Genomic DNA, 26,620 nt, shown 5'->3' on the forward strand with positions numbered 1-26,620 from the left:
TTTAAGCGCTATAACGGTAATACCTAGAAAATACTACACATGCACAGTTCTCCCTCTGCCTTGGGAAGTTTGAGAATGTTTCAGAGAAGCAACCACGACAGCGGTTCTCGTCTCCCTTCCTCTTTTTCTCTTCCCTTTTCCTTTTACACCTCGTCTCGCCTCTCTCACAGTAAAAGAACATGCATGTATGTCAAGTCAAAATCTAATTAGGTAATTCTGCTTCTGTAAAAACAGATTAATTTTTCTGTCAGAGTTTAGGCCCTCAGCTGAATCAAGGCCTGGTCTAGAGGCTGGGCCTCCACCTGTGACAAATACCATTCACAGCCACTGACCCCGGCTGTGCAATCTGAGGCGTTGGTGCCTTCGTCATTACCAAGCACTACCGCCAGGCCTTGTGCAACCGTTTTCTCCTCACCTTCTCTTTCCTCCCACCGCCATCTCGGCCTCCCAGGCCATCCCACCCATCTTGCTTCTCACTTCCCGCCGCGCCCCTCCTTTCCTCCCCACTAGCGTTTCAGCCCCACTAGAGACCCTGCGGGTAAGCGTCCACCCTCTCTCACTGCCTTGCTTCACACCCTGTCACACTCTCATGGGCGCTCATCCGCGCAGCCCCACCCCAGGAGCAGTCTATGGCTCGGCGGCGTCGGGAGCTTCCTCGTCAGCCAAAGCACGGAACGAGAAAGCCCGGCGTGCGCGCGAGTGCGCAGGCTCGGGGAGGCGGTTTTCCCAGCGTGCAGCGCGCAGATTACGTGAGGCGCCTGCCCCGCCTCCCGCGCTGCCGAGGAGAGGGGGATTTTTCCCGCCTTGCCTCGCGTTTTGGAGTCTCCGTGAAACAGAACTCGCCACCTCCGAGTGAGTGTCTGGGGAAGAAGGGAGAGATCTGAGACTGGTTTCTCAAGAAAGACCAAGGAAGAACTGCCAGAGGAAGGCCGGGTGTGTCCCAGCCTCTTGGAACCTCAAAAAAGGAACACGAAATAGTAGCACACCACCACCACTTTCCAAGTAAAAGTTACATCCTGTCCCAGGTGGTGGGTCTGCAGCAATGGTTTAAACCTGAGTTCCCCTGGCCCTCAAGCCGACACTTTGTATCCAGAACCTCAGTTCCTTCGCCTCTTTCTCTTTGGTGCAACCAAACTTCCGGAATCACACCGGTTGAGAAAATTCCCTTCTTGATGTGTCAATAACTAATCAACTTCATTGGCAACTTTGAAAAAAAAATTTTGTAACACACGAGGCTCACGTATTTGAAGTTTAGCCTTATGGGGAGCTTTAATGTGGTGACTTTGACCTGCAACTTGAAAGATAGACGTTCCACACTTAATGCTCCGTTAGTTGTGGAAGAAAATAAAAAGCATATCACCTCATAAAGCAAAGGTCAATAACACTTCCCATAAATTCCAGGTCCACAATCTTACACCTTATCAAATTATGTTTAACACATACATATTATTGTTTTTTCCCCTTTGGCTTATTTAAATGTTAGTTGTCAAGACGTTAAGTATTGTGTGTATGTTTGTTTATTGGTTTGTGGAAAAGCCAATTGTTTCAAGTAAACTCCTAGGAAAAAAGTACTCGGTTTAACTTGAGTTGGCATTATTGTGAAATGTAAGTCATTTAATAAAGCTAGACTAGTGATTATGGTGCAGTTATTGATAGTCTTTAAAGGATTCTAATCACTATCTGAGGACTGATTCCAATCTGTATTGAAATGTTCCCTATTTGTGATAAAATGAAGGGAAAAGTAATGAGTTTTTCCTAAAGTTAATGTACTCACTTTAAAAGATTCTTTTATTCTGTTACTATGTCATAAAATTTTTGATGTTAACGTGTCCTCTCAAGAAACAAAAAATATAAAATTTTTTACATTTTTAATGTCCTTACTTGATAAAATGTAAAGTTATCCACTCAGTGTTTATCTCTTCTTCATTATTGTCATTATTGTTGTTATTATTCTTAATGGTCCATCAAATCCAAAAGTCTGAGAAATACTGACCTAATTCCTCTCCCAGCCTTCACATTGTATGATATCTAAACAGGTAGTTATCTAGTTGTTAAAATATTTCCAGGAAAAAATGATTCCACCTAATACATAAATGTTTACATCAGATTAAGAGAACAGCATAAACATTTTTTAAATCTTTTCTCCATTGTATAAGCTACATGAGTGAGAATAAGTGAGAGGGCACACAGGGTTATGGTTGTCTGGTGCTTTAGAATATTCAAAGAATGAGGACACAGGGAGGAGGAAGTGTAACCTGGGACAAAGTGAGAGAGTGGCATAGACATATATACACTACCAAACGTAAAATAGATAGCTAGTGGGAAGCAGCAGCATAGCACAGGGAGATCAGCTAGGTGGTTTGTGACCACCTAGAGGGGTGGGATAGGGAGGGTGGGAGGGAGACACAGAGGGAGGGGATATGGGGATATATGTATATGTATAGCTGACTCACTTTGTTATAAAGCAGACACTAACACACCACTGTAAAGCAATTATACTCCAATAAAGATGTTAAAAAAATATATATGCTCTTATCTAGGATCTCACAAAAAAATAAAATATTCAAAGAGCTGTCATCATCTCATTTAATCTTCACAAACAACCCTGTGAAGTAGGTAGGACACAGAGACATTTGGGTTGCTCTATGTCAAAGGAAAAAATGTTTGTCCCAAAAGTAAGAAATGGGTGAATTATGCATTATATATCTTTATAGCTGGAGAGAAATAATTGGCAATGGACCATTTAAAATTAACTTGCTTAGTGTTCTGCTTATTTAAATCACAGTTTACTTAATGCTTTTGTGTTAATTGGCCCAATTGGACAACACAGAGGATAAAAACTTATCATTTCAGTTTCACTCACGTGTATAGTCTTATCATACACTTTTTTTATATATATAAATTTACTTATTTATTTATTTATTTATCTTTGGCTGCGTTGGGTCTTCATTGCCACGCACGTGCGTTTTCTAGTTCCTGCACTTCTTAAATGTGCTTTTTGTTTTCTTGTGATAGTCACTGCACCAAGCACCTTCAACCATCCTATCTTAGACTTTCTTTGTAATCACTGCTGTGGACATGATGTTTTATGACCTTATGAAATGAAAACTCTATCTTGTTAAAAACAAAAACAAGCAAATAACAACAACAAAAGCACCTCAACTAGCTGCTTATATAAGCATTTTGTTTCCTAACTCTAGAACCCCTCTGTTTCCATACAGTCTCTGTACTGGCAAAAAAGCAAAAACAAACAAAAATCGCCTTGTTAATTCCCTTGCTAGCAAGGTAATACAGTTTAGCACATGTTCAAGAGAAAACTGTCTAAGAAACTTTGTTTCTTCTAGTTACTTTCAAAGCTGTGATAGTAACGCTCTGTTCTTTCAGAGTTTCATTTTCGGTGGTGTGATTACATTATAGGCATTATCTTGTAGGGCTGATTATTCAGCAGTGTTAGATGAGGAAAAAAATGTGCTGAAGTCTGAGTAGAAAGTCTCAAAATAGAAAGATTAATGCGAGAAAAGATGCTTCTAATTGACCAAGCAGGTGCTTTTTTTTTTTTTTTTTAAATGTTTGGATGTATTTCGGAAAGAGGTACAAGCTTTGAAGGGCCAGAACTGCAACAGAAGAAATGATTTCATTAAAACCGTGATTTTACATTAAAAGAAATTCCCGTATTCTCTGACACTGTATTTCAGGTTCCATTGCCCTGGGAAAGAGCCCACGTTTAAGGCGGGTCTGAGGCGTGCCAGAAGAGTCTCCTCCCTCCACCTTCTTCCTCCTTTCTCCCAAGGGCTAGGCACCCTCCTCCCCCAGACGGCTGTTGGATCCGGACAAGCAGCGGGGAGTTCTGCTACCCAAAGCTTTCCACATTCCTGGCTGGCTGCTTCGGCTGCTGAAGGGCTGCCTTCTATCGGGAAAAGAAAGGGACTTCAAACCTTTCAGATAACGTCCTCTCCTAGGAAATTATTGAGCACAGGTAAGAAATATCATTACTCGTTATTTAGAAACCCAGGCATGGCAATTAGAGGTAAATAAATAAGCTAGAAAAGCGATTGAGAGGTAACTTCTCTGACATCACCATGACGGGCGACTAGTCAGTAACAACATAAGGAACATAGCATAGTCAGAGGAAAATCTTTTTCTCTCTTTTAGCCAACCTTGGAGAGTATCACTTCAGAGGAAATGTTCTCAAACTTCTTGGTCTTGTGACCTCTTTATACTCCTAAAAATTATTGAGGATCCTGAAGAATTTTTGTTTCTCTAGGTTTTTTACTGTAGTACTGTCATTTGCTGTATTAGAAATTAAAGCTGAGAAATGTAAAAAATAGTGACCTATTAATTTATTTTAAGATAACAGTAAGCACATAACATGTTAGCATAAATAACATTTTAAATTACGGATAACTATATATTACAAAAAAACTACTATGAAGAGTGACATTGTTTTTATTTTTACAAATCTCTGTAATATCTGGCTTAGTAGAAGACAGCTGCATTCTCATCTGCTTCTGCATTCAGTTTATGCAATATCACTCAAAATGTAGCCCCTGGTAAACTTTATTGTACACTCATGAGAAAATGAGAGTGAAAATGACAAATTACATCTTAGAATTATTATGAAAATCGCTTTGACCTCGTAAACCCCTGAGAATCACTGCTTTAGAGTGTTAAAATAAATAAGCTTCTATTTAAAGGGAGTCTCAACTCTGAATCACTTATTTTAAAAGCAAACAAAAAAATTGCAAAAGGTTGATAATCTTGATGGAATCTGCATCAGCACCCTTAGGCTGGCCTACGTTGGGCAATATTATAGCATTCCCCAGGAGAATTTTATTTCACATGAAGGAAGGGCTGAGTAAATATCTCCATTTGAAAGTATAAATAACAAAAATTAGGACACTCTTAAACTCTTCTTTTTGCCTATATCTAGCTATTTCAAGTTCTATTAAATCTTTCTTCAAAATATCTTTTTAAATCTGGCTTGTTCATAATATCCCTACATGAATATTATGAATTCTTACATGAATTCTTATAGTTTCATAGCCTGTCTCTAATCTTTTTTCATAATACCCTTGCCAGCTCAGTAATCTGCTTTCCTATTGCCTGTGAGATTAAATACAAACACTTCTATGTGAGTTCCCAAGCCCTCCATAATCTAACCCCACCCTACCTTGTGTTTACTGCAAGACAGCAGAATTGTTCCACTACAGTAAAAAAATACCTCCTTTCAGTCCACCCCCCACCATAATTTTGTGTTAATTATCACATAAATGCTCTTCCATGTTCTCCTCCATCTATTCAGTCAAGCAATCAGTATTAAATTCAATTCTCCTTTTCCCACAAGGCCATTCCAGCGGTTCTATTTTGGCTTCTTGCTTTGAGTCTGTATTTAGCAATTGATTATGTACACCTTTTATCTTTAACTATTTACCTAAATTTTTACCTGAGTCTTCTTCCACCCCCACCTCTACCACGCCCACATACTTACCTTCGTAAGATGGCAAAATTTTGAAGGACGAAATGACTTATAGAACTGAAAATTTAGATTTTGATCTTGTTGCTGTAGAGATGATTTCCTGCCTGATTTTAGTGAATTAATTGGGTAACATGCTTCCTCATTTCATCCCATACCTATTCCACAGAATTAGAATTCCACAGCAAAGATAAACATAATCATTATTGCTTTTCAAGTTCAAGACATTTTTACTTTTAATCTAATAGTATGCTTTTAAACTCCCAGTGGCTTAGCAAAGCTGGTTATATAATAAATATTCCGTCAATATGTGTTGTTTTAGAATTATGAGGAAGTGGTTACTAGGGCATTTGCCGCATATAAATAGTTCTCTCTTTGCAGCCTTAACTAGAATCTAGAATTACAGAATGCTGGAGCTGGAAAAAAACTTAAATATTGACCATGCAACTCTCTCTTGTCTAAATGAGGAAACTGAGACCCTCAGAATTAAATGACTTGCCCCAGAAAAGATTGGAACACATGTGGTTTAATCTCCATCATGATTTTCTACTGTTCACTAGCCTCTGGCTAGTTTCCAAGGCTTGTATAACTGAAACTTTTTGTTGTTGCAAAGAATCAATTATCGCTGCTTACTCCTGGGAGGATCTATCTGGGGTGGTTTATAACTTTTTTTTTCAAGTCAATAATCTCAGAATCTTAGATGAAATATTCAAAACATTTTTATCCAATGGGGACTATAATTTTCACAGATTAGAGTTAAGAAAGCAAAGGAACATGGATAAGAAAGGAAAAGAGGAAAATTAGGGGAGAGGAGAGGAAGAGGAACACAATACTTGTAATCATAAATGTATTGAGATCTAACAAAAAGAGTGCTAAGAAAATAGAGAATTCAAAATAAACACTCACATGAAATAAAAGAGAAAGTAAAGAAACTACTAGGAAAAGAAAAAAGAGGAAGAATATTAGAGAAATTATTCTATTTTTAAAAATCTGTTTTCAGACTTCCCTCATATTCTTTCCCTTTCTCACTGGCTTTCAGATGGAGTTTAAGTTTTAAGACAGAAAAAAATTTCTGCCATTCCCTTTACACACTGTTGTCATGGCGACAAGGCTTATCATAGCAAACATTTATTTAACATTTATTGAGCTCCTACTCTGTATAAGCTCTTTCCAGGTGTTAAAGATTGAAAAAACAGAAGACAACTCATTGTTTAAGAGAAACTCAGATGGAAGTCGGGCACACCTATTTGTAATCTTAATTAAGGGTAATAAGAGGTATTTTAGAAGCATGAATGCGGGGAGGGGGATGTGGGCACTGAGGAGAGAATGATTAGCTAGGAATGGAGGAGTCAGGGAAGTTTTCCTAGAGGACATGTTTGAGCTGTGACTTTAAAGGATAAAGGGTGAAGAAGGGTTTGGCAGGCACAAAAGGGAGGGGAAGTTCTGGCCTAGCAGGGGGAATAAATGGGTACAGCATGGAGTGAGTGAGAATCTGAAAGCAAGAAAACCAAGTAGAGGAATATTAAATAGAAAATACAAGAAGTGACAAGGCCTAGATTTAAAATAGTGCTGGTGGAGATGGAGAGGAGATACCAAATTCTAGACACATTTCTGCGTTATAATCTACAGTATTTTTGAAACAGGAGAAGGTTAGACAAAAGAGTTGAGAAGGACTCCCAGGTTTCAGTTTGGGACAGGTTATTTGGACATACTTTAGAAAGTAATTCATTAGTATATCTTACAGTTGGAACTGTGGATCTGGAGCCAGAAATTGAAATTTGCAAGTTATATATCCCCCAGTAACCGCCACCCTCTCTCTTTACTTTATAGCTAAACTTCCTGAAAGAATAGTTTATATTCACTGTCTTTACTTTTCTTTTTCATCCCATTCTGTCCTAGATCTTTGTCCACCTGCCTTCCGTTCCTCCACTTTCCCTAAACTGTTCTACTGATAGCAAAACTTCCTAATTGCCAAATTCAATGAACAAGTTTAAGCTTGTATCTAAATTATGGACTGCAGCTTCAGACTCCAAGCAACTCCTTCTTGAAGTTCCTTTGTTTTTTGACTTCTGTGATATCTCTTAGATTTGCAAAACTGAACTATTTTCCACTCAAGCCTGTCTTTCATTCTCTGTTTTCTTAATGAGGTAACCACTCAACAAATTGCCCAAGCCAGAAACTTTGAAGTCATCCTCAGTTCCTCCTTCTTCCATTTGACCCACAACCAGTCAGCTAAAAAATCCTGCTGTTTAAGCTCTCTTGAATCATCCCCACAGCCACTGCCTTAGTTTGTAGCCTCATCAACTCTTAACTGTTAAAATTGCTTCTGCGGTTGTTTTCTGGCCTCTGTCCAACTTTATCCCATCAAATCCATTCTCTACAGCTGCCAGAGTGAGGGTTTTTTTTTTTGTTTGTTTGTTTGTTTTTTCCAGAGTGAGGTTTTTGAAACATAAATTTGACCATGTCTTTCTCCTACTGAAAGTAAGTCAGTACTTTCAGAAAAAAAGTTCAAACTCTTTAGCCTACTTAAACAAGGACTTTATAATCTGACTCTCCTTTACAAGCTTTTGGCAAACAACTACACTGCAAGTTACATTTTATCTGAATTGAACTAGGCAGAATGAAACTAATTTAATATAAAAATAATAGTCTCACGTTATAGGCAAAATGAAATATGTGAGCTCCAAATTAAATAGTTTATCTAGAATGACAATTTCAAAGCTGGTAGGCCAAGTGAGTTGTGAACTGTTGACACTATTGCCACACGGAAGTGTCTTGTATACCTGGTAGAAATATCTGCTTTCATGTCAGTATAATGTAAGCTCAGCTATTCTTTAAATATCTCAGAAGTTCTTGAGACATAATAGCTTATTGTGGTATTATTTTTTAACATTTATTACTATTATAATTTTAGATATTTTTTCATTTATTCATTCATTCAGCAAACATTTATCAGATGTCTGCTATGTACCAGGCACCATTCTAGGTACTTGGAATACAAAACTGAACCTAACAGAGGTTCTTTCTCTTATGGAACTTACATTCTAGCAGGGGAAAATAGAGAGTTGGTTCAAGATGGTGCCCTCAGAAGATCTTGAACTCACCTCCTGCCACAGACAGCAGATCTACAGCTACATATGGATCATTCCCTCTGAAAAAGACCTAAAAACTAGCTGAAACCTCCTCCAAAAAAAAAAAAAAAAAGAGCCACATCCAGATGGGTAGGAGAGGGAGAGACATGGTCTCACCAAAAACCACACCTATGGTGCAGCAACCCACAATCAGGATTGATATCACAAAACAGAGCTACTAGCTGAGGAGTGAGAGGTCAGTGCCCCACATCAGGCACCATAGCCCTTGGGAACTGCACCAAACAGATGAGCCCCCAATACATCTGGCTTTGAAAATCAATAGAGTTTACATCCAGGAGAACCATAAGGCTGTAGGAAACAGAGATTCCACTCTTAAAGGGCTTGTGTGCTGACTCACTCACCACAGGACCCATCACAAAAGTAGCAGTCTGAAAAGCACCCAGACCATATGTGAAGGAGATTCATTTGCTAATCTTAAAGCATCTGAGGGAGATGCGGGAGCCTTTTGGGACTCTCTCCACCTGGATGGAGGCATTGGCAGGCGCTGTTTTTGCATTTTCCCTCTATCTTGCTAGCACCGGCACTGGTGGGTGCTATCTTTGCACTCTCCCTGTAACCTGCTAATACCACTGGGCACACCACACCCCCACACTGCTCTTGTGGCCCTGCCAAGGTGAGGCAGGTGTGCACAGCCCACATGAGGGATGCTCCTCCAGCTCCTAGCTCTGGTGGCTGGAGGGATTGCATTTCTGGGTCCCATGAATCTAAAACAATCAGGGAGTTCTCCGAAGGCTACCACCCTCAGGGTACTGCACAGACAGCAGACTGTACCTCCAGTCTCCCTGTGAAAAAGGACTGATGACTTGTCCTGGAGCTTCAGCCTGAAGGGCACACTTCAGGTTTACCACTCATCTAGAGGCTATAGAAGTGCTCTCAAGGAACACAGGCTGGGGGAACCATCTCTGCACTCTCTTTCGCCTTTGCTACAGTTCACCAGCACCTACCAGAAAGGAGCTCACACACTCTACTGGAGCCCCGATTTTTGCAACTGTAGTCAAAGAGACACCTTCAGATGACCAGGTCTGGAGGCTAACAGAGCTCACAATTGCAGTCCCACAGGGCAATATATATTTGCATATCTTAAAAGCTGCTGCCTGAAGTTCTGGCTTCTAATCAACCTGAAACTAGGGGCTGACTGAGGTCTCCCCCTCTGGAATACTCACAGGTCTTGGCACACCCTCAGCACTTGGGACCTATCAAGAATAAATCAGGCTGCATAGACAATCACAAAGGTTGAGTGACAACCAAGAACTAGGGCAAGGTTAAACAGTAAGTTTCATCTCTATACAAGGCCATTCCTTCAAGACTAGGAGAGATAGCTGTTTTGCCTAATACATAAAAACAAACACAGAGAGTCAAGGAAAATGAGGAATGAGAAGATTATGTTCCAAAGGAATTAATAAGATAAAACCCCAGAAGAAAATCTTAATGCAAAGGAGATAACTAACTTACCTGATAAAGATTGTAAAGTAATGGTCATAAAGATGCTCATTGAACTCAGGAGAAGAATGGATAAACACAGTAAGAACTTCAACAAAGAGATAGGATAAATAAGAAAGTACCAAACAGAAGTCACAGAGCTGAAGAATACAACAACTGAACTGAAAAATACACTAGAGGGGTTCAACAGCAGACTAGATGAAGCAAAGAAAGAATCAGTGATCTGGAATACAAGGCAGTGGAACTCACCCTAACACAGCAAAAAGAAAAACAAATTTTAAAAAGTGAAGATAGCTTAAGGGACCAATGGGACAAACATCAAGCAGAATTGCATTCACATTACTGGGTTCCCAGAAGGAGAAGAGAGAAAAGGGGGCAGAAAACTTACTTGAAGAAATAATAGCTGAAAACTACCCTAACCTGGGGAATGAATCAGACATCCAGATCCAGGAAGTCCAGGGAGTTCCAAAAAAAGATGAATCTAAAGACACCAAGACACGTTATAATTAAAATATCAAAAATTAAAGAGAGAATCTTGAAAGCAGCAAGAGAAATCATTTGTTATATCCAAAGAAGCCCCATAAGAGTATCAGCAGATTTCTCAGCAGAATCTTTGCAGGCCAGAAAAGAGTGGCATGATATATTCAAAGTGCTGAAAGAAAGAAACTTCCAACCAAGAATACTCTACCTGGAAAGGCTATCATTCAGAACTGGAAAAAAGATAAAGCGCTTTGCAAATAAACAAAAGCTAAAGGAGGTCATCCCCACTAAACCAGCCTTACAAGAAACGTTAAAGGGACTTTTTTAAGCTGAAAAGAAAGTGCACTAATTAGGAACAAGAAACATATGAAAGTAAAAATCTCACTGATAAAGGTAAATATATAATAAAGGTAGTAGATTAATAACATTAGTATAAAGATTAAAAGACAAAAGTAATAAAAAATAACTACACAATAACTAGTTAAGAGATACAGAAAGTAAAAAGATGTAAAATATGACATCAAAACATAAAACGTTTGGGGAGGAAGTAAAAATGTAGTTTTATAATGCATTCAGTCTTAACTTCTTATCAACTTAAAATATACTCTTTTATATATAAACTGTTACATGTGGCCCTCATGGTAAACACCAAGCAAAAACCTATAGTAGATACATACCAAAAAAATGAGCAAGGAATCTAAGCATAACCCTATAGATAGTCATCAAACAATAAGGGAAGAAAGAAAAGAAGAAACAAAGAGGAATGATAAAACAAAGAGAAATGAAAACTATTAACAAAATGGCAACAAGTACATACCTATCAATAATTACTTTAAATGTAAAGGAACTAAATTCTCCAATCAAAAGACAGAGAGTGGCTGAATGGATAAAAATATAAGAACCATCTATATGCTGCCTACAAGAGACTCATTTCAGATGTAAGTACACATACAGATTAAAAGTGAAAGGATGGGAAAAGATATTTCATGAAAATGGAAACCAAAAGAAAGCTGGAGTAGCTATATTTATATCAGACAAAATAGACTTTAAAACGAAGACTGTAATAAAAGACAAGGATGATCATTACACAATGATAAAGTGGTCAACCCGGCCAGAAGATATAACATTTATAAAGATCTATGCACACAAAATAGGAGCACCTAAATATATAAATCAAATATTAATGGTCTTAAAGGGAGAAATTAACAGTAAAACAGTAAGAGTAAGGGATTTTAATATCTCACTTACATCAATGGATAGATCATCCACACAGAAAATCAATAAGGAAATATCTTTAAATGACACATTAGTCCAATAGACTTAATAGATATATACAGAACATTCCAGCCAAAAGCAGCAGAATACACATTCTTCTCAAGTGCACTCTAGTTCATGTGGAACATTCTCCAAGATAGACAATATGTTAGGCCATAAAACAAGTCTCATAAATTTAAAATGAAAATCATATCAAGCATCTTTTCTCACCACAATGGTTTGAAACTAGAAATCAATTATTAAGAAAACTGGAAAGATCACAAATATGTGGAGATTAAACAACATTCTACTGAACAACCAATGGGTCAATGAACAAATCAAAAGAGAAATTAAAAAATTATCTTGAGACAAGTGAAAATGGAAAATTAACATGCCAAAACTTATGGGATGCACAAAAGCAGTTCTAAGAGGGAAGTTTATAGTGATACAGGCCTACCTCAAGGAACAAGAAAAATCGCAAGTAAACAATCTAACTTTATACCTAAAGGAAATTAAAAAAGAACAAATTAAGCCCAAAGTCAGTAGAAGGAAGGAAATAATAAAAATCAGAGCTGAAACAAATGAAATACAAACTAAAATGACAATAGAAAAGATCAAGGAAACTAGGATCTGGTTCTTTGAAAAGATAAGCAAAATTGACAAACCTTTAAGTAGACAAGAGGAAAAGACAAAGAGCTCAAACAAAAAAGATCAGAAATGAAGGAGGAGAAATTACAACTGATTCAAAGAAATACAAAGTATCATAAAAAACTACTATAAACAATTATACAGCAACTAATCAGACAACCTAAAAGAAATGGATAATTTCTAGAAACACACAGTCTTCCAAGACTGAATTGAATCAGTTATCAAAAAACTTCCAACAAAAAAATTCCAGGACAGGAGTCTTCACTAATGAATTCTACCAAACATTCAAAGAAGATTAATACCAATCCTTTTCAAACTCTTCCAAAAAACTGAAGAGAAGTGAATGCTCCCAAACTCATTTTACAAGGCTAGCTTTACCTTGATACCAAAATCAGACAAGGAAACCACAAAAAAAGAAAATTACGGACTAACATCCCTCATGAAAATAGATGAAAAGTCCTCAACAAAATATTAGTAAACTGAATTCAACAGTACGTTAGCAGGATCATACACCATGATCAAGTGGGATTTATTCCAGGAATGCAAAGATGGTTAAACATCCACAAGTCAATGTGATACACTAGATTAACAAAATAAAGGATAAAAATCATATGATCATCTCAATAAATTTAAAAAAGTCTTTGACAAAATTCAACACCCATTCATAATAAAAACCCTCAACAAAGTGGGTATAGAGAGAGTGTACCTCAACATAATAAAGGTCATGTATGACAAGCCCACAGCTAACATCATACTCAACAGCAAAAAGCTGAAACCTTTTTGTTTAAGATCAGGAACAAGACAAGAATACCGCCTATTGCCAGTTTTATTCAACACAGTATGGGAATTCCTAGCTAGGGCAATTCATTAGGAAAAAGAAATAAAAGACATCCAAATTGGAAAGGAAGAAGTAGAACTGTCACTATTTGCAGAAAACATGATTTTATATATAGAAAACCCTAAGACTCCAAAAACAAAACTGTTAGAATAAATGAATACAGTAAAACTGCAGAGTACAATATCAATATACAAACATCTGTTGCATTTTTATACACTAACAACAAAGTATAAGAAAGAGAAATTAAGAAGACAATCCCATTTACAATTGCATCAAAAAGAATAAAATATCTAGGAATAAATTTAACCAAGGAGTTGAAAGATCTGTATGCTGAAAACTATAAGACATTGATGAAAGAAACTGAAGAAGACACAAATAAATAGAAAGATATTCCATGCTCACGAATTAGAAGAATTAATATGATTAAAATGTCCGTATTACCCAAAGCAATATACATATTCAATGTAATCCCTATCAAAACTTCAATGGCATTTTTCACAGACATAGAACAATAAATCCTAAAATTTGTATGGAACCACAAGAGATTCCAAATAACCAAAGCAATCTTGAGAAAGAAGAACAAAGTTGGAGGCATTACACTCCCTGATTTCAAACTATATTACAAAGCTATATTAATCAAAACAGTATGGTATTAGCACAAAAACAAACACATAGATCAATGGAACAAAACAGAGAGCCCAGAAATAAACCCACACGTATATGACCAATTAATCTATGAAAAAGGAGGCAAGAATATATAATGGGAAAGGACAGTCTCTTCAATAAAGTGTATTGGGAAAACTGGACAGCCACATGCAGAAGAATGAAACTGGCCAACTATTTTACACCATACAGAAAAATTAACTCAAAGTGGATTAAAGACTTGAATGTAAGACCAGAAACCATAAAACTCTGAGAAGAAAACATAGGCAGACATCTCCTTGACATCAGTCTAGCAATATATATATATATATTTGGCTCTGACTCCAAAGGCAATGGCAACCAAAGCATAACTAAACAAATGAGACTATATCAAACAAAAAAGCTTCTGCACAATGAAGAAACCATCAACAAAATAAAAAGGCAGCCTACTGAATGGGAGAAGATATTTGCAAATCATATCCAATAAGGGATTAATATTCAAAATATATAAAGAACTCACACAACTCAATAACAACAACAACCACAAAAAACCTGACTTTAAAATTGGTCAGAAGGGGCTTCCCTGGTGGCACAGTGGTTAAGAATCCACCTGCCAATGCAGGGGACACAGGTTCGAGCCCTGGTCTGAGAAGATCCCACATGCCACGGAGCAACTAAGCCCATGCACCACAACTACTGAGCCTGCACTCTAGAGCCCGTGAGCCACAACTACTGAGCCCACATGCCACGACTACTGAAGCCCACGCACGTAGATCCCGTGCTCCGCAGCAAGAGAAGCCACTGCTACGAGAAGCCCGTAGCCCCCACTCGCCGCAACTGGAGAAAGCCCACGTGCAGCAACAAAGATCCAATGCAGCCAAAAATAAATATATAAAATTTTTAAAAATATTTTTTAAAATGGTCGGAAGATCTGAATAGACATTTTTCCAAAGAAGACATACAGATAGCCAACATGTACATAAAAAAGATGCTCAACATCACTAACCATCAGAGAAATGCAAATCAAAACCACAATCACTTATCATCTCACATCTGTCAGAATGGCTATTATCAAAAGAACAAGAAATGACAAGTGTTGGCGAAGATGTGGAAAAAAGGGAACTCTTGTGCACTGTTGATGGAAATGTAAATCTGTGCAGACACTATGGAAGACAGTATGGAATCTCCTCAAAAAATTAAAAATAGAACTACCATATGATTTAGCAATTCTACTTCTGCATATTTATCTGAAGAAAACAAAAAACACTAATTCAAAAAGATGTATTCACCCCTGTGTTCATTGCAGGATTATTCACAATAGCCCAAATATGGAAACAACGTAAGTGTCCATCAATGGATGAATGGATAAAGAAGATATGGTATACATAATGGACTACCATTCATAAAAATAATGAAATCTTGCAACAACATGAATGCACCTTGAAAGTGTTATGCTAAGTGAAACCAATCAGACAGAGAGATAAATACTACATGATTTCACTTATATGTGGAGATAAATACTACATGATTTCACTTATATGTGGAATCAAATGAACAAACAAAACAAAATAAAATAGAGCTCATAGAAAACAGATTAGTGGTCAACAGAGGGGAGGGGGATGGGGCGGGCAAAATGAGTAAAGGGGATCAAGAGGTACAAACTTCAAGTTATAAAATAAGTTATGGGATGTAAAGTACAGCATGTAGACTATAGTCAATAATATTGTATTGCAAATTTGAAAGTTACTAATAAGTTGTCTTAGAAGTTCTCATCACAATAAAAAAAAAGATTTTTGTAGCTGTACAGTGACAGATGGTAACTAGATTTATTGTGGTGATCATTTCACAATGTATACGAATTTTCCATAATAAAAAGTATAAAAAACAAAACAAAAAGTAGCCATCAACATTTATTTTGTGTTAGCTTAATTTGGATTAAATGTTTTCAACTGGGTTTTAATTTCCTGCTTCCTCTGTATACGTTTGGCCTCAGCAAACTATGCTAGAAAACATTTGAGTCATTTCTCAACCTCTAAGTGTAGACGTATGAACACCCCCATATATACCAATTGACAACTGTGACCCAACCACCTTCCTTGGAGCACCAACCATAAAACTGTCCTCAGAAAACCAAGGGACTTCTGAACTCTAGAGTAGAATTTCTTAATCATTTCTGTGGCATGGACCCTCATGGACAATCTGGTGAAGTCTGTGGACCCCATCTCAGAATCATGCTTTTATATGCATAAAATTAAATACTTAGAATGAGAAAGGAAACCCTTTGTAATTAAAGGGTTATCAAAAAAATTTTAACAAATTTTGATAAGGTATATATGTGCATCTTTATTAACACATTAACAACAAGATGTCCTGTTGGGACTAATAACTTCCATATATTTCAAAGTAGTAATGAGTTTAAACCATATTTCAAGATCTCTGCAACAATTACAATACAGTAAGAAATATGTATGTCTATTAATGATAGTCACAGGTACTGTGAATAATAGTGTGGTTTGTTTCCTACACCATAATGGAAGGAACTGTTAAATTTCAGTTAGAAGTTGGTGAAAAGGGCTTCCCTGGTGGCGCACTGGGTGGGAATCTGCCTGCCAATGCAGGGGACACGGGTTTGATCCCTGGCCCGGGAAGATTCCCACATGCCGCGGAGCAACTGGGCCCGTGTGCCACGACTACTGAGCCTGTGCTCTAGAGCCCGTGCTCTGCAACAAGAGAGGCCATGGCAATGAGAAGCCTGCACACCACTCGCTGCAACTGGAGAAAGCCTGCGCACAGAACAAAGACCCAACACAGCCAAAAATAAAAACAAATAAATCAATAAATTTATTTTTTTTAAAAAAAAGAGGTTGGTGAAAATAATTGTGTAATTTTTTCCCCATCCAAGTTCACAGATTTCCCAGATTTTGAACCCCTGCTCCATAAACAAAGGTCTGGAAGGATACACGCCATATTGGAGTGGGGTTGGGTGGGGTGGCACAAAGGAGAAGAGCAAAAAGAATTTTTAACATTTTCAAATCCTATATTATTTGATGTTTTACAGGAAGATTGTATTCATGTATTACTTGTGCAAAAAGCATAGTATAGTCCAGACTCCAGATCAAAAGCTGCTATTGCTCAGAGAGAAAGAGAGCCATCAGATGCCAGAGCCCTTCAGCCTCCTCCCACCTAGCCCCCACTCCCAGTCAGAAACACCATTTTTATCATTGCCACACCTGTAGCACTTTGACAATGAAGTCACAATCTTCAGTATCTCACTCACAGGATCCCATTTGTTGTAAGACAGAGATAGAACCAGCCCCTACTTAAAGGACAGGATTAGGTATGTTTCTGGCATCCTATATTTATTCTGATAATATATGTATATTTCCACCAAAATACTGGAACAATAATTCAGTTCAATAATGGACCACTTATCCACCCTTTATAACATTGTTTAATGAGAAAATGCTTTCTAGATTCCAAATATCTAATGGTTTGCAAAAGAACATTTGAAGTTGTACATTCATAAACTGAAGACTCCTGGCATTTATTAAATGTCCAGAGTGTTCATCAGCATGCTGGATTTCTGAAATTGGAGGTAGAACAAGGCAGTAAGTGGTAAAAGATTCCTTTTGTGTAAAAGGAGCAATCACTACCTTTTAACAGATGACTCTTTGCTTTCATTAGGAATAAAGATGGCTGCTGAACCAGAAGACAATTGCATCAGCTTTGTGGAAATGAAATTTATTAACAGTACACTTTACTTTGTAGGTAAGTTCAAAACCGTAGACCAAATACAGGGTTTAGATAAATGTATTCAACTAGAAAAGATGTTGTAAGGTGAACTATTAAGTGACTTGTTTTTTGTCACCAAATTCCATTGTAACACTAACAACACACTTCTCTGGAAAAAAAAAAAAATATTGGGTCTCTAGAAATTAACCATAACATGTCCAAGGTCCCAGCACCTTGTCCTGCCACATGTCCTGGCACTTAGTTAGTAATAGCCCACTCACAAGGTGGCTGCAGGTGCACGTCATGAAAATCCCACAAAATTGGATATACAATTTCCCAAAGCAACCTGGCAAATTATGTAAGAGATACATATCTGAAATCTAGAGTTCTGTGAGTTATACCATTTTATGTAAATACATTTGACAAATAAAAACAGATTCTTATTATTAAGCTTCCTTGGGCAGTTTGGTTTCATTTGAAAGCTTCATAGAAAGCTCTTAGGTGACTTTCCATTGAAGCAATAAATTTAAGAGTAAAATCTATCATTTTATAAAATTTCTTTTTGGCTACAAATTTAAATTTATAAACCCTAGATTTAGGTTTTATATCTAACATACCTGAGATCACACTAAGTCTAATTAGCTTCATTTTATGGGACCTTTTGGATGATTATATTATATTTTTATGGGGCCAACAAAAACCATCACCAGTAAGATAGGGGTTAAAGAATGCAGAGGGGCAGAAAAGAGTAATAAAAGAGAAGGGTGAGAGGAAATTGAGTAGAAATATAGAATTTAACATATTTTGTTTCTCTTTTTTCCCCTTTAGCTGAAAATGATGGTAAAGTATAAATTTATTTCTCTTTCTTTGTAAAAATAAATAGCTACTTGAGTAAGTATCCCACCAGCACATCCATATCACCATTCTCAGCTGAAAAACTGGTACCGATCTATTTGAGAAGCTAATATTCCCTCAAAGGAATGTGGACTCAATAGCACTGCCTTGGAATAAAGATGACTATAAGGGAATTTCTAAGAAAATACACTTCTCTACATCATAGGAAATTCTCAGCTATTAGAATCTACAAAATAGACCTTGCCAATTACATAGATCCTGAGATTAGCAGAAAGTCATGGATTCTCTGGAGTACATAGGAAAAGGGGTTGAAGCATGAGAATTGTTGTCCAAAATCAGGAACATCTTCCTTCTTCAACCTTCCCTCTCAGAAGTGCTCTGAAAAGAAGCCTGGGAGGCTCCCAGGGTTCAGAGAATTCTGGAAGTAGAGGAGATGGGGGAAAGTAGAGCAAACAGAACTATTAGGTTGAGTCATTCTCTTCCTAGGTAAATGTACCCATTCCTTGTCCTGTTGGCATTCAGGGAGGGTCATACGCATGTAAAGCCTATGATCCTCTAACGCAGGGGTCCCCAACCCCTGGGCCGTGGACCAGTACCAGTACCGGTTCGCGGCCTGTTAGGAACCCAGCCGCACAGCAGGAGGTGAGCAGAGGGTGAGGGAGCGAAGCATCACCTGCTGCTCTCCATCACTCGCATTACCGCCTGAACCATCCCGCCACCCAAACCACGGCCCCAGTCCATGGAAAAATTGTCTTTCAGAAACCGGTCCCTGGTGCCAAAAAGGTTGGGGACCGCTGCTCTCATGGACCCCCAGATTATTAAAGGTCATTAGTTTCTCATACTTAAAAAGCACTTTCTCCATTCTTAAGGTGATCCTTACTGGACTGGAAATATACAACAGGAACTTTTGAAAAATACTATTCCTTCCAGTTTCTTTTCCAGACTTATTGAAATGTCATTGTCATATAGCTCCTCATGTTTCTTAAAATTTGCCCTACTCCCATTTATTTGATTCAATAAATATTGGCATCTGTATCTCTGGCACTATGTTAGGCCCTACAAAACAATTGTGAGCAAAACACAGTTCCTATAGGGAGAAGCAGGCACATTAGGGAGGCAAATGGAATGTGGTATGTTAAGTGTTATGAAGGCACAGATGCTATGGGAGCACATAGAAGGGCACCTAATTTAGTCCAGTAGACTCTGGGAGGGCATTTTGAAAGAGGAACAGAATTGAAGAGTAAATAGGGGTTAGCCAAGAGAAGGTATTCTATGCAGAGAGAAGAACACATGCAAAGATCAAGATATGAAAGAAAGCATGGTATGTATGAGGAATTAAGAGTAATTCAGAATGGGAGTAGAGTAAGAGTAGGAAAATGATGAGAGAAGAATGATAAATAGGGTGCAGATCAAGAAGGTTCTGTTATTCCAAGATATGGAATTTGGACCTTATCTTTGGGGTAATGGGGATTCATTAAGCACAATATGTATGATCTAGAATACAGATTAGTTTGCTGTAACAAAGAGATCCAAAAATACAGTAACTGAATAAGATAGAAAATATTTCTCTCAAATACGAATCCAAGTAGGCAGTTCAGTATTAGTATGGCTGGATGCAGCCTGATGATGTTGGAATCTAAAGTTTCTTCTGTCTTCTTCTATTCCATCTTTCCTAGTTGTTGAAATCATTTACATACTTGAAAATCATCATTACACTTCCTGGGTCCACATCCCAGCTAGCAAGAAGGTGTTCAAAATAAGAGGAAGACAGGCCCACTCCTTTTAAAAGCTCTATTTAGAAGTTGTAAACATCAAGTCCACTCATACTCCATTGACCAGAATTTAGTCATATGGCACCAACTGCAAGGAAAATATGAAAAATATAATCTTTATTCTGGGTGGCAGTGTCATTCATTAAAATTCAAAGATAACATGATCGTATCTCTGAATGTTAACTTTAATTAAAATTGAATTTTAATTCCTTCTGGCTTCCATATAAAGAATTGCTGTGGGGGCAGAAAAAGAGGGGAGGGGAATGCCAACTAAGAAGCTATTATTGTAGTCCCTATAAGAAATGATGGCGACATGAATTAAGGTAGGCACAGTGGGGTGCCATTGAAGAGCTGTGAATGGATTTTAGAAAAACTTGGAAGAATCAACAGGACATGGATTTGGAAGGGAATGGAAAGAAAGACAGAAAAGCTGATGCCTATGTTTTTTCACGTAGGCAATTTGTACCATTCAGTGAAATAAGAAACGCAAGAGGAAGAGCAGGGTAGAGAGGTTTGCAGGGCAAAGAGGAAGATAGATGATGAATTTATTGATGATGAATGATGATATCTGTGGGACATCCTAATGGAGATGTCCAGTAGATTCTTGGACATGTGGTTCTAAACTCAGGAGAAAATTTGGGGCTGGATATACGGATGTGGGAGACATATATACAATAGAAATTACATCTGAAGCTATAAGAATAACATGACAAATCAGAGGAAATGTGTAGCGTGAGGAAGTAAAAGCCAAGGACTAAACTCTGAGGAGTACCTACATTTAAAGGATTCAGTAGAAAGAGAAGCTAATAAAGAACAGAGCAACCAAAGAGGAAGAAGAAAAACAGAGAATGCCACAGAATCCCAGGAGGGCATTTCAAGACAGAGATAATAGGCACTGTGTTGAATTTTGTAGCCTTGAAAAGAGCCAGAAAGTATCTATTACATTTAGCAACAGGGATTTTGGTGATCTCGGTGAAAACAATTTGATGGAGAAATGGAGCCAGTGAGGAGAAGCTTGCAATGAGTAGAAGGGTGAATGGAAAGTAAGGAAATGATACATACAATTCTTGCCAGAAGCTTGGCTATTAAAAGGAGGAGGGAAACAATACTAGCTATAAAGTGGGATTCTGTTGATGGAGGTGTTTTAAATCTCAAAATAAAAAGCCTTATGTTTTTCTGATTATAAAAATAATTTGTTTATTATAAATAATTCAGGCAATGAAGATAAGAAAATGAGAAACTAAAATATGAAAAAAACCCAAAATATTCATTGCTATCATTTTGATGTTATATATATATAAAATACTATACCTAAGCTTCTTTTTCTAGTTTAATACACATGGACATCTTTCCATCTTTCCATGGCAATGAATAATTACAATTATATTAAATTCATGATAATTCATAGTAAGGGCATATCAAAATTTACTTGATCAATTCCCAATTGATGGACATTTAAGTTGTTTCCAGTTTGTTTTTATTATTAAAGTGTTCCCAGAAGCATTCTTGTAGAGAAATATTTACACATTTCTCTAATGTTCCTTAGGATAAAATCCAGGAAGTAGAATTGCTGAGTTGATGGAAGAGAGGGAATAATTGATAAATCAAGGTTTCATTGAAAGTACATGCAGAGCACAAATGGGGTTAACCTTAGGTAGCAGAAGAGGCACCTTTTTCACATTTCCCTTGGGACAAGAGGGTAGAGAAAATAACAGGTGATGCCATAGTTAAGTTTGTAAGTGGAGTAGCAGGAAATCATTTGCTGAAAGTGAAAGCAGAGGTGATGATGCAGAGACCCTGAGGAAAATGAAGAAGGCTTGGAATTGAAGCTATGGACTATGGAAGAGAATGCTGAACTGGAAAAGAAGTATTGACAATCGATGTGTTTGTTATGGCACCAATTTGCACATTTGTATGATTGTTTACCAGCAGCACACTCAGCAGCCAGGTTTAGAGTTTTGTAGTAGAAAGACAAATGAGTTTGGGATTTAAGATACTGGCAAAAGGGTAGATAAAATGATGAACCATGAGGTCCAGGCTGCATAGAGAAGAAAGGGAAGACAGGGAGAGGTTATAGGAAGAAAATGTAAGAATCAGGAAGCCTCAGTAAAGTGGAAGAAAAGTATAAAAAAACTAAAAGGATAGGAGATTGTGGTCAAAGGTAGGATATTTGAATTTAAGATTTCAATAGTAGAGTGGTTCTGAGTGATAACAAGAATCAAGGTATGCCCCTGGAAGTGGGTTAAAAAACACTGCAACTTTACCTTAGCTTCTATAACAGAAGATTGTGATTGTTACTGAAAACTGGAATATATAATATGCCTATTTGTAAATTTAGAAAAAAAAGATTATTTTTTAAATGAGATTTCATGTGCATTGTAGAAGACCTGGAATCAGATTACTTTGGCAAGCTTGAACCTAAGTTCTCAGTCATACGAAATTTGAACGACCAAGTTCTCTTCATTAACCAGGGAAGTCAACCCGTCTTTGAGGATATGCCTGATTCTGACTGTTCAGGTATTTTTTTATATACATTTGTAAACATGGAAATGACAAGCTACTTCTTCCCATTCCATTTACTGCCTACATTTTCTGTGATAGACCTAATGCTTACATGAAAAGTCATGGTAGTAATAATTTCACTTACAAGAAACTTTATAGGGTATCCATAATTTTTAGTTGGGCTGAAAAATTGATACAATAAAGATAGTGCTGGGGTCATGATCTTTGAGCCTACATTTGGATCACCATCCCTTCACTGTAATTGCATTAACTGTATATGCTCTCCATTGAGTTGGATCCTTAATACTGCTGGTTATAGCTGAAATTGCTGATAACATTTTCAGAAGTCAAAATTAAATATAAATATACAAGCACTTCAAATAAGTCTGTCTTCCACCAGAAATTTAGAGTGCCTTAGAAAATGAATAACTTTACTGTGCCTTCCAAGGAATGAATTTCAAATATCAGAGTTTAGGCAGAGTTGAAAAAGTGAATGATGCACTCTTGAAAAATGCTGAATTTTTACCTTAACAGATAGAGCTTTAATATTCTATTTGGCGTTTAAAAGCTAAAGACAATCTTTTAGAATTCAGAATATCTCTAAAACACTTTAAAAGTTGCTGCATTTGTATTATAATACATATTTAAATGTGTTTTAAAGAATATGTGTGTCACTGTGTATAGTCTCCTTCTGCTACATGGCTGAATCTCAGAGTGTGGGATTGGTAATGGGCCTATTAAGGATTGTCCTTTGGCTAATTTCCCTAAATGCTTATTTGCAAAAATTCTTCTAACTAGTGTTCTCATTTGTGAATGTTTATTTTAGATAATGCACCCCAGACCATATTTATCATATGTATGTATAAAGACAGCCTCACTAGAGGTCTGGCAGTAACCATCTCTGTGCACTGTAAGAAAATTTCTACTCTCTCCTGTAAGAACAAAATTATTTCCTTTAAGGTAAGACTTAATTTGTTTTAGTTATATTTATGTGCAAAATTAGAAAACCAAAATATCCCCAGTCCAACCTTTTATCTAGAATAAGAATAGCAAGAAGTAGAGAACCATTAAAATAGACAGTTACTAAAAACTGTCAAGCTCTTTAACCTACTATAGTAACATCATGGTTTTTCTGAGCCTGCCATAGGGAGGAAGGGGATCAACACTTGTTTCATAACCTAGGTCTTCTGAATAATCAATCTATAGATAAATAATAATACAGAATATATATATATATAAATTATCATGTTTAAGAACTGCATGTGACTTTCCAGAATAAGTCTTGCTACACAGAATGAAGTTAATCGTTCTTCTGTAAACCCTCTACTTTGTAAATTATGATGATAATATTTTAATCCCTAATTGTTTTGTTCCTACTTCTTAGCCTAAGTCGTAGCTACAACCTTCAGCTTTCAGTTGATGTATGTTATTTTTAATGTTAATCTAAGTGAACAAAATTAATAGGATCTGTTGTAAAAGCAATGGTATAATGTATCTCAAAGCCAGGTATAAATTATTTCTGACCACTGCTTTTTTCTCTATCCTCCATCATTATTTTTCTCTTTTTTTCCCATTATTATTAGATAAACAACCATTAACTATAGATATGGGTTGACCCAGAAAACTTTCCTCCCAATGAGAGCAGGCAGGGTATGCTCACAAATTGGCAGTGTTTCAAAGGTGAATCCCATGTCTTGAAAACTTTCTGAGTGGGGATTTGCCAATAAAGAACCGCAATAAAGATCACCCAGTTCCCACTGAAAGTTAGAGTATGACTTTCGTAGACATGCCAAGGGGCAACTTGGGAGGGAGGAAAAAGCCACTGGAAAATATAATGCAGATAAGATCAGTGTGTCTGTAACAAATAGAGCCTCCAAACAAATCCCTTAGCCATCCCCTTCCAAGCAGAGTACCACCCCTTCAGGTGACAATTTGGAGTCCCTGCTCCCTGAACTGACAGCTAGGAAGCTCAGTTATTGTAATGGCGTTAGAAGCCTGGAGGTGGACAGGCAGGGTGGAGAGGATTAAGCATGTTGTTACTTAGCAACAAAATCAGAAGGGAAAGAGGGAGATGGCCAAGCTCAAGCCATGTGGGATAGAGGAAAACTAATTCAGCTGCAGAGACAGAGTCAGAAACTGGGAAAATATATAAGTGGATTCTTATTGAGAGACTGATCTATATATAAGTGGATTCTTATTGAGAGACTGGGGAGAGTGTCAAGAAGATGGGAAAAGTGCTTGGCAAATAATAGAATGGGAGAACTAATTTATCCTCTCATTAATTCAAGACTCACACTTGTTGATAGAGGACAAAGGTCAAGAGTTATGGCTATAAATTCTATAATTGATTGAGAAGTTTGGGGGAAAAAAAAAGGTTCTTTCAGGCATCTAAGGAGGATGCTGGGATGCTATTTTGGGTCTGAAGGTCTCTCTGTCAGTCCTTAGGATCATGAAGATCTTTGCTACCAGAGGGTCAAAATTAAGTTCAAATTTTCTACTGGTTCTGGGATTAACATGGAAAGAACCTGAGGTGGTCCTCACATTTTCTAGTCCATCCTGAAAGTAGGCATGTTGCAAAAATAGGAAAAGTGCAGGCAGTACTGTCAGTTAGGTGGATTAGCAGGATTCTGGTTAGCAGGATTATAGTTTCAAGTGATCTAGCCATTCTTAGGAAATCCCTACTCTGCAGCTGAGATATAGGAATCACCATCTGGCCTCCCAGGGCAAGGTCCAGCCAAGAGACAGACTACTTTCAGGATAGAAACTCAGGACTACTATGGAACTGGAATGCTTGGCAGGGAAGCACCAAAAGCTGCTAACTAAGCCCTAGAACAAGTAATGGGTCTACTTATAGCCAGTTTCAGTTCTAGGCTCCACTGAAGGAAGCAGCTGAGATTACTGCCACTTCCTGCCTCTCTCACAGTTGGTTCACAAACTGGAGCTACCCTAGGCCTATGGTGGAGGTCATCAATGTCTTTAGCTGTGAATGGCTGGAGAAGACAGGAACTGACATTAGCCTAAAAAGGTTGTGGTCTTTGCTGGAACTCTACTTCATCTTAAGCAAATATGGACTCCACTTAATGGGAGAGGAGAGAAGGAAATCATCTGATGGGTATATTGGGAAAAACTAGAGGCCTGGACCTGAATGTGCATTCCATAGTGTGAAAAGCCAAAGTGGACAAGAAGAATGGAAGGTTAGAAATTAAGAGGGAAAGGAGATCAGTATTCCTATAATCAGAGATTGTTTTCCTTAACTCTTGAGAATATAAACCTCTTTAGTTCTGTGTAGTAATATATTTCAAAATAAACTGCACGTATTCATATTGATCATGTCCTAAAAAAATTAAGTAATTTTTTTTCTCTATAGGAAATGAGTCCTCCTGATAATATTGATGATGAAGGAAATGACATCATATTCTTTCAGAGAAGTGTTCCAGGACATGATGATAAGATACAATTTGAGTCTTCATTGTACAAAGGATACTTTCTAGCCTGTAAAAAAGAGAACGACCTTTTCAAACTCATTTTGAAAAAAAAGGATGAAAATGGAGATAAATCTGTAATGTTCACTGTTCAAAACAAGAACTAGATATTAAAATTGCATAGTTTGAACTTTCTGAGTTTTTGTGTTTCAAAAGGGTTATGAGTTCGAACCTACAATTATAATGATGAAATAAAATGAATAATGATCTCAAAAAATACTACTGAGAAATGAATAATAAGCTTTCATGAAATTGAATTGACTTCCTCTTGTCCAGGTGAATTAAATATTTGTATAATGTAAAAAGAATGCATAGTTTGAAAACACATTCTACAGTGTTAATGGGAAAAT

At 37.3% G+C, this 26,620-nt stretch overlaps 2 protein-coding genes across 6 annotated transcripts in view; one reads left to right on the forward strand and one right to left on the reverse strand.

Moving 5' to 3' along the window:
• The window catches only part of TEX12 (testis expressed 12), a 38,007-nt gene that overhangs the window by 4,680 nt on the left and 6,707 nt on the right, over window positions 1-26,620 (reverse strand). Inside the window, exon 1 of one of the 4 annotated variants that reach the window (XM_082343612.1) lies at window positions 616-955. The exons of 1 other annotated variant lie outside the window; for it this stretch is intronic. Coding sequence is in view for 2 of the 3 variants with exons in the window: in XM_082343609.1 (XP_082199735.1) it covers window positions 561-601 (41 nt within the window). In the remaining variant the exon portion in view is untranslated. Of the gene's footprint in view, window positions 1-560; window positions 956-26,620 lie in introns of those variants that run through there. 2 more of the 4 variants (XM_082343610.1, XM_082343609.1) reach the window with 2 other exon arrangements.
• On the forward strand, window positions 902-26,400 carry IL18 (interleukin 18). 2 transcript variants are annotated; one of them, XM_082343601.1, is made up of 6 exons: window positions 902-3,976; window positions 17,612-17,695; window positions 18,488-18,499; window positions 22,669-22,803; window positions 23,615-23,748; window positions 26,156-26,400. In XM_082343601.1, the coding sequence occupies exons 2-6, from the start codon at window positions 17,620-17,622 to the stop codon at window positions 26,375-26,377; spliced, it is 579 nt and encodes a 192-aa protein (XP_082199727.1). In that variant the 5' UTR covers window positions 902-3,976; window positions 17,612-17,619; the 3' UTR covers window positions 26,378-26,400. The 2 variants fall into 2 exon arrangements, with proteins under 2 accessions (XP_082199727.1, XP_082199728.1); XM_082343602.1 differs by lacking the exons at window positions 902-3,976; window positions 17,612-17,695 and having other exon boundaries at window positions 17,777-19,835.

The sequence above is a fragment of the Balaenoptera borealis genome (genome assembly GCF_965194805.1).
Source record: "Balaenoptera borealis genome assembly, chromosome: 11".
Taxonomy (NCBI): Eukaryota; Metazoa; Chordata; class Mammalia; order Artiodactyla; family Balaenopteridae; genus Balaenoptera; species Balaenoptera borealis.

Bases quoted from the DNA above. Each gene is read 5' to 3' on its own strand.
- IL18 (XM_082343601.1), top strand. From the start codon at position 17,620: ATGGCTGCTGAACCAGAAGACAATTGCATCAGCTTTGTGGAAATGAAA. The intron at 22,804-23,614 runs GTATTTTTTTAT...TGTTTATTTTAG, and splicing joins GCCTGATTCTGACTGTTCAG to ATAATGCACCCCAGACCATA. The intron at 23,749-26,155 runs GTAAGACTTAAT...TTTTCTCTATAG, and splicing joins ACAAAATTATTTCCTTTAAG to GAAATGAGTCCTCCTGATAA.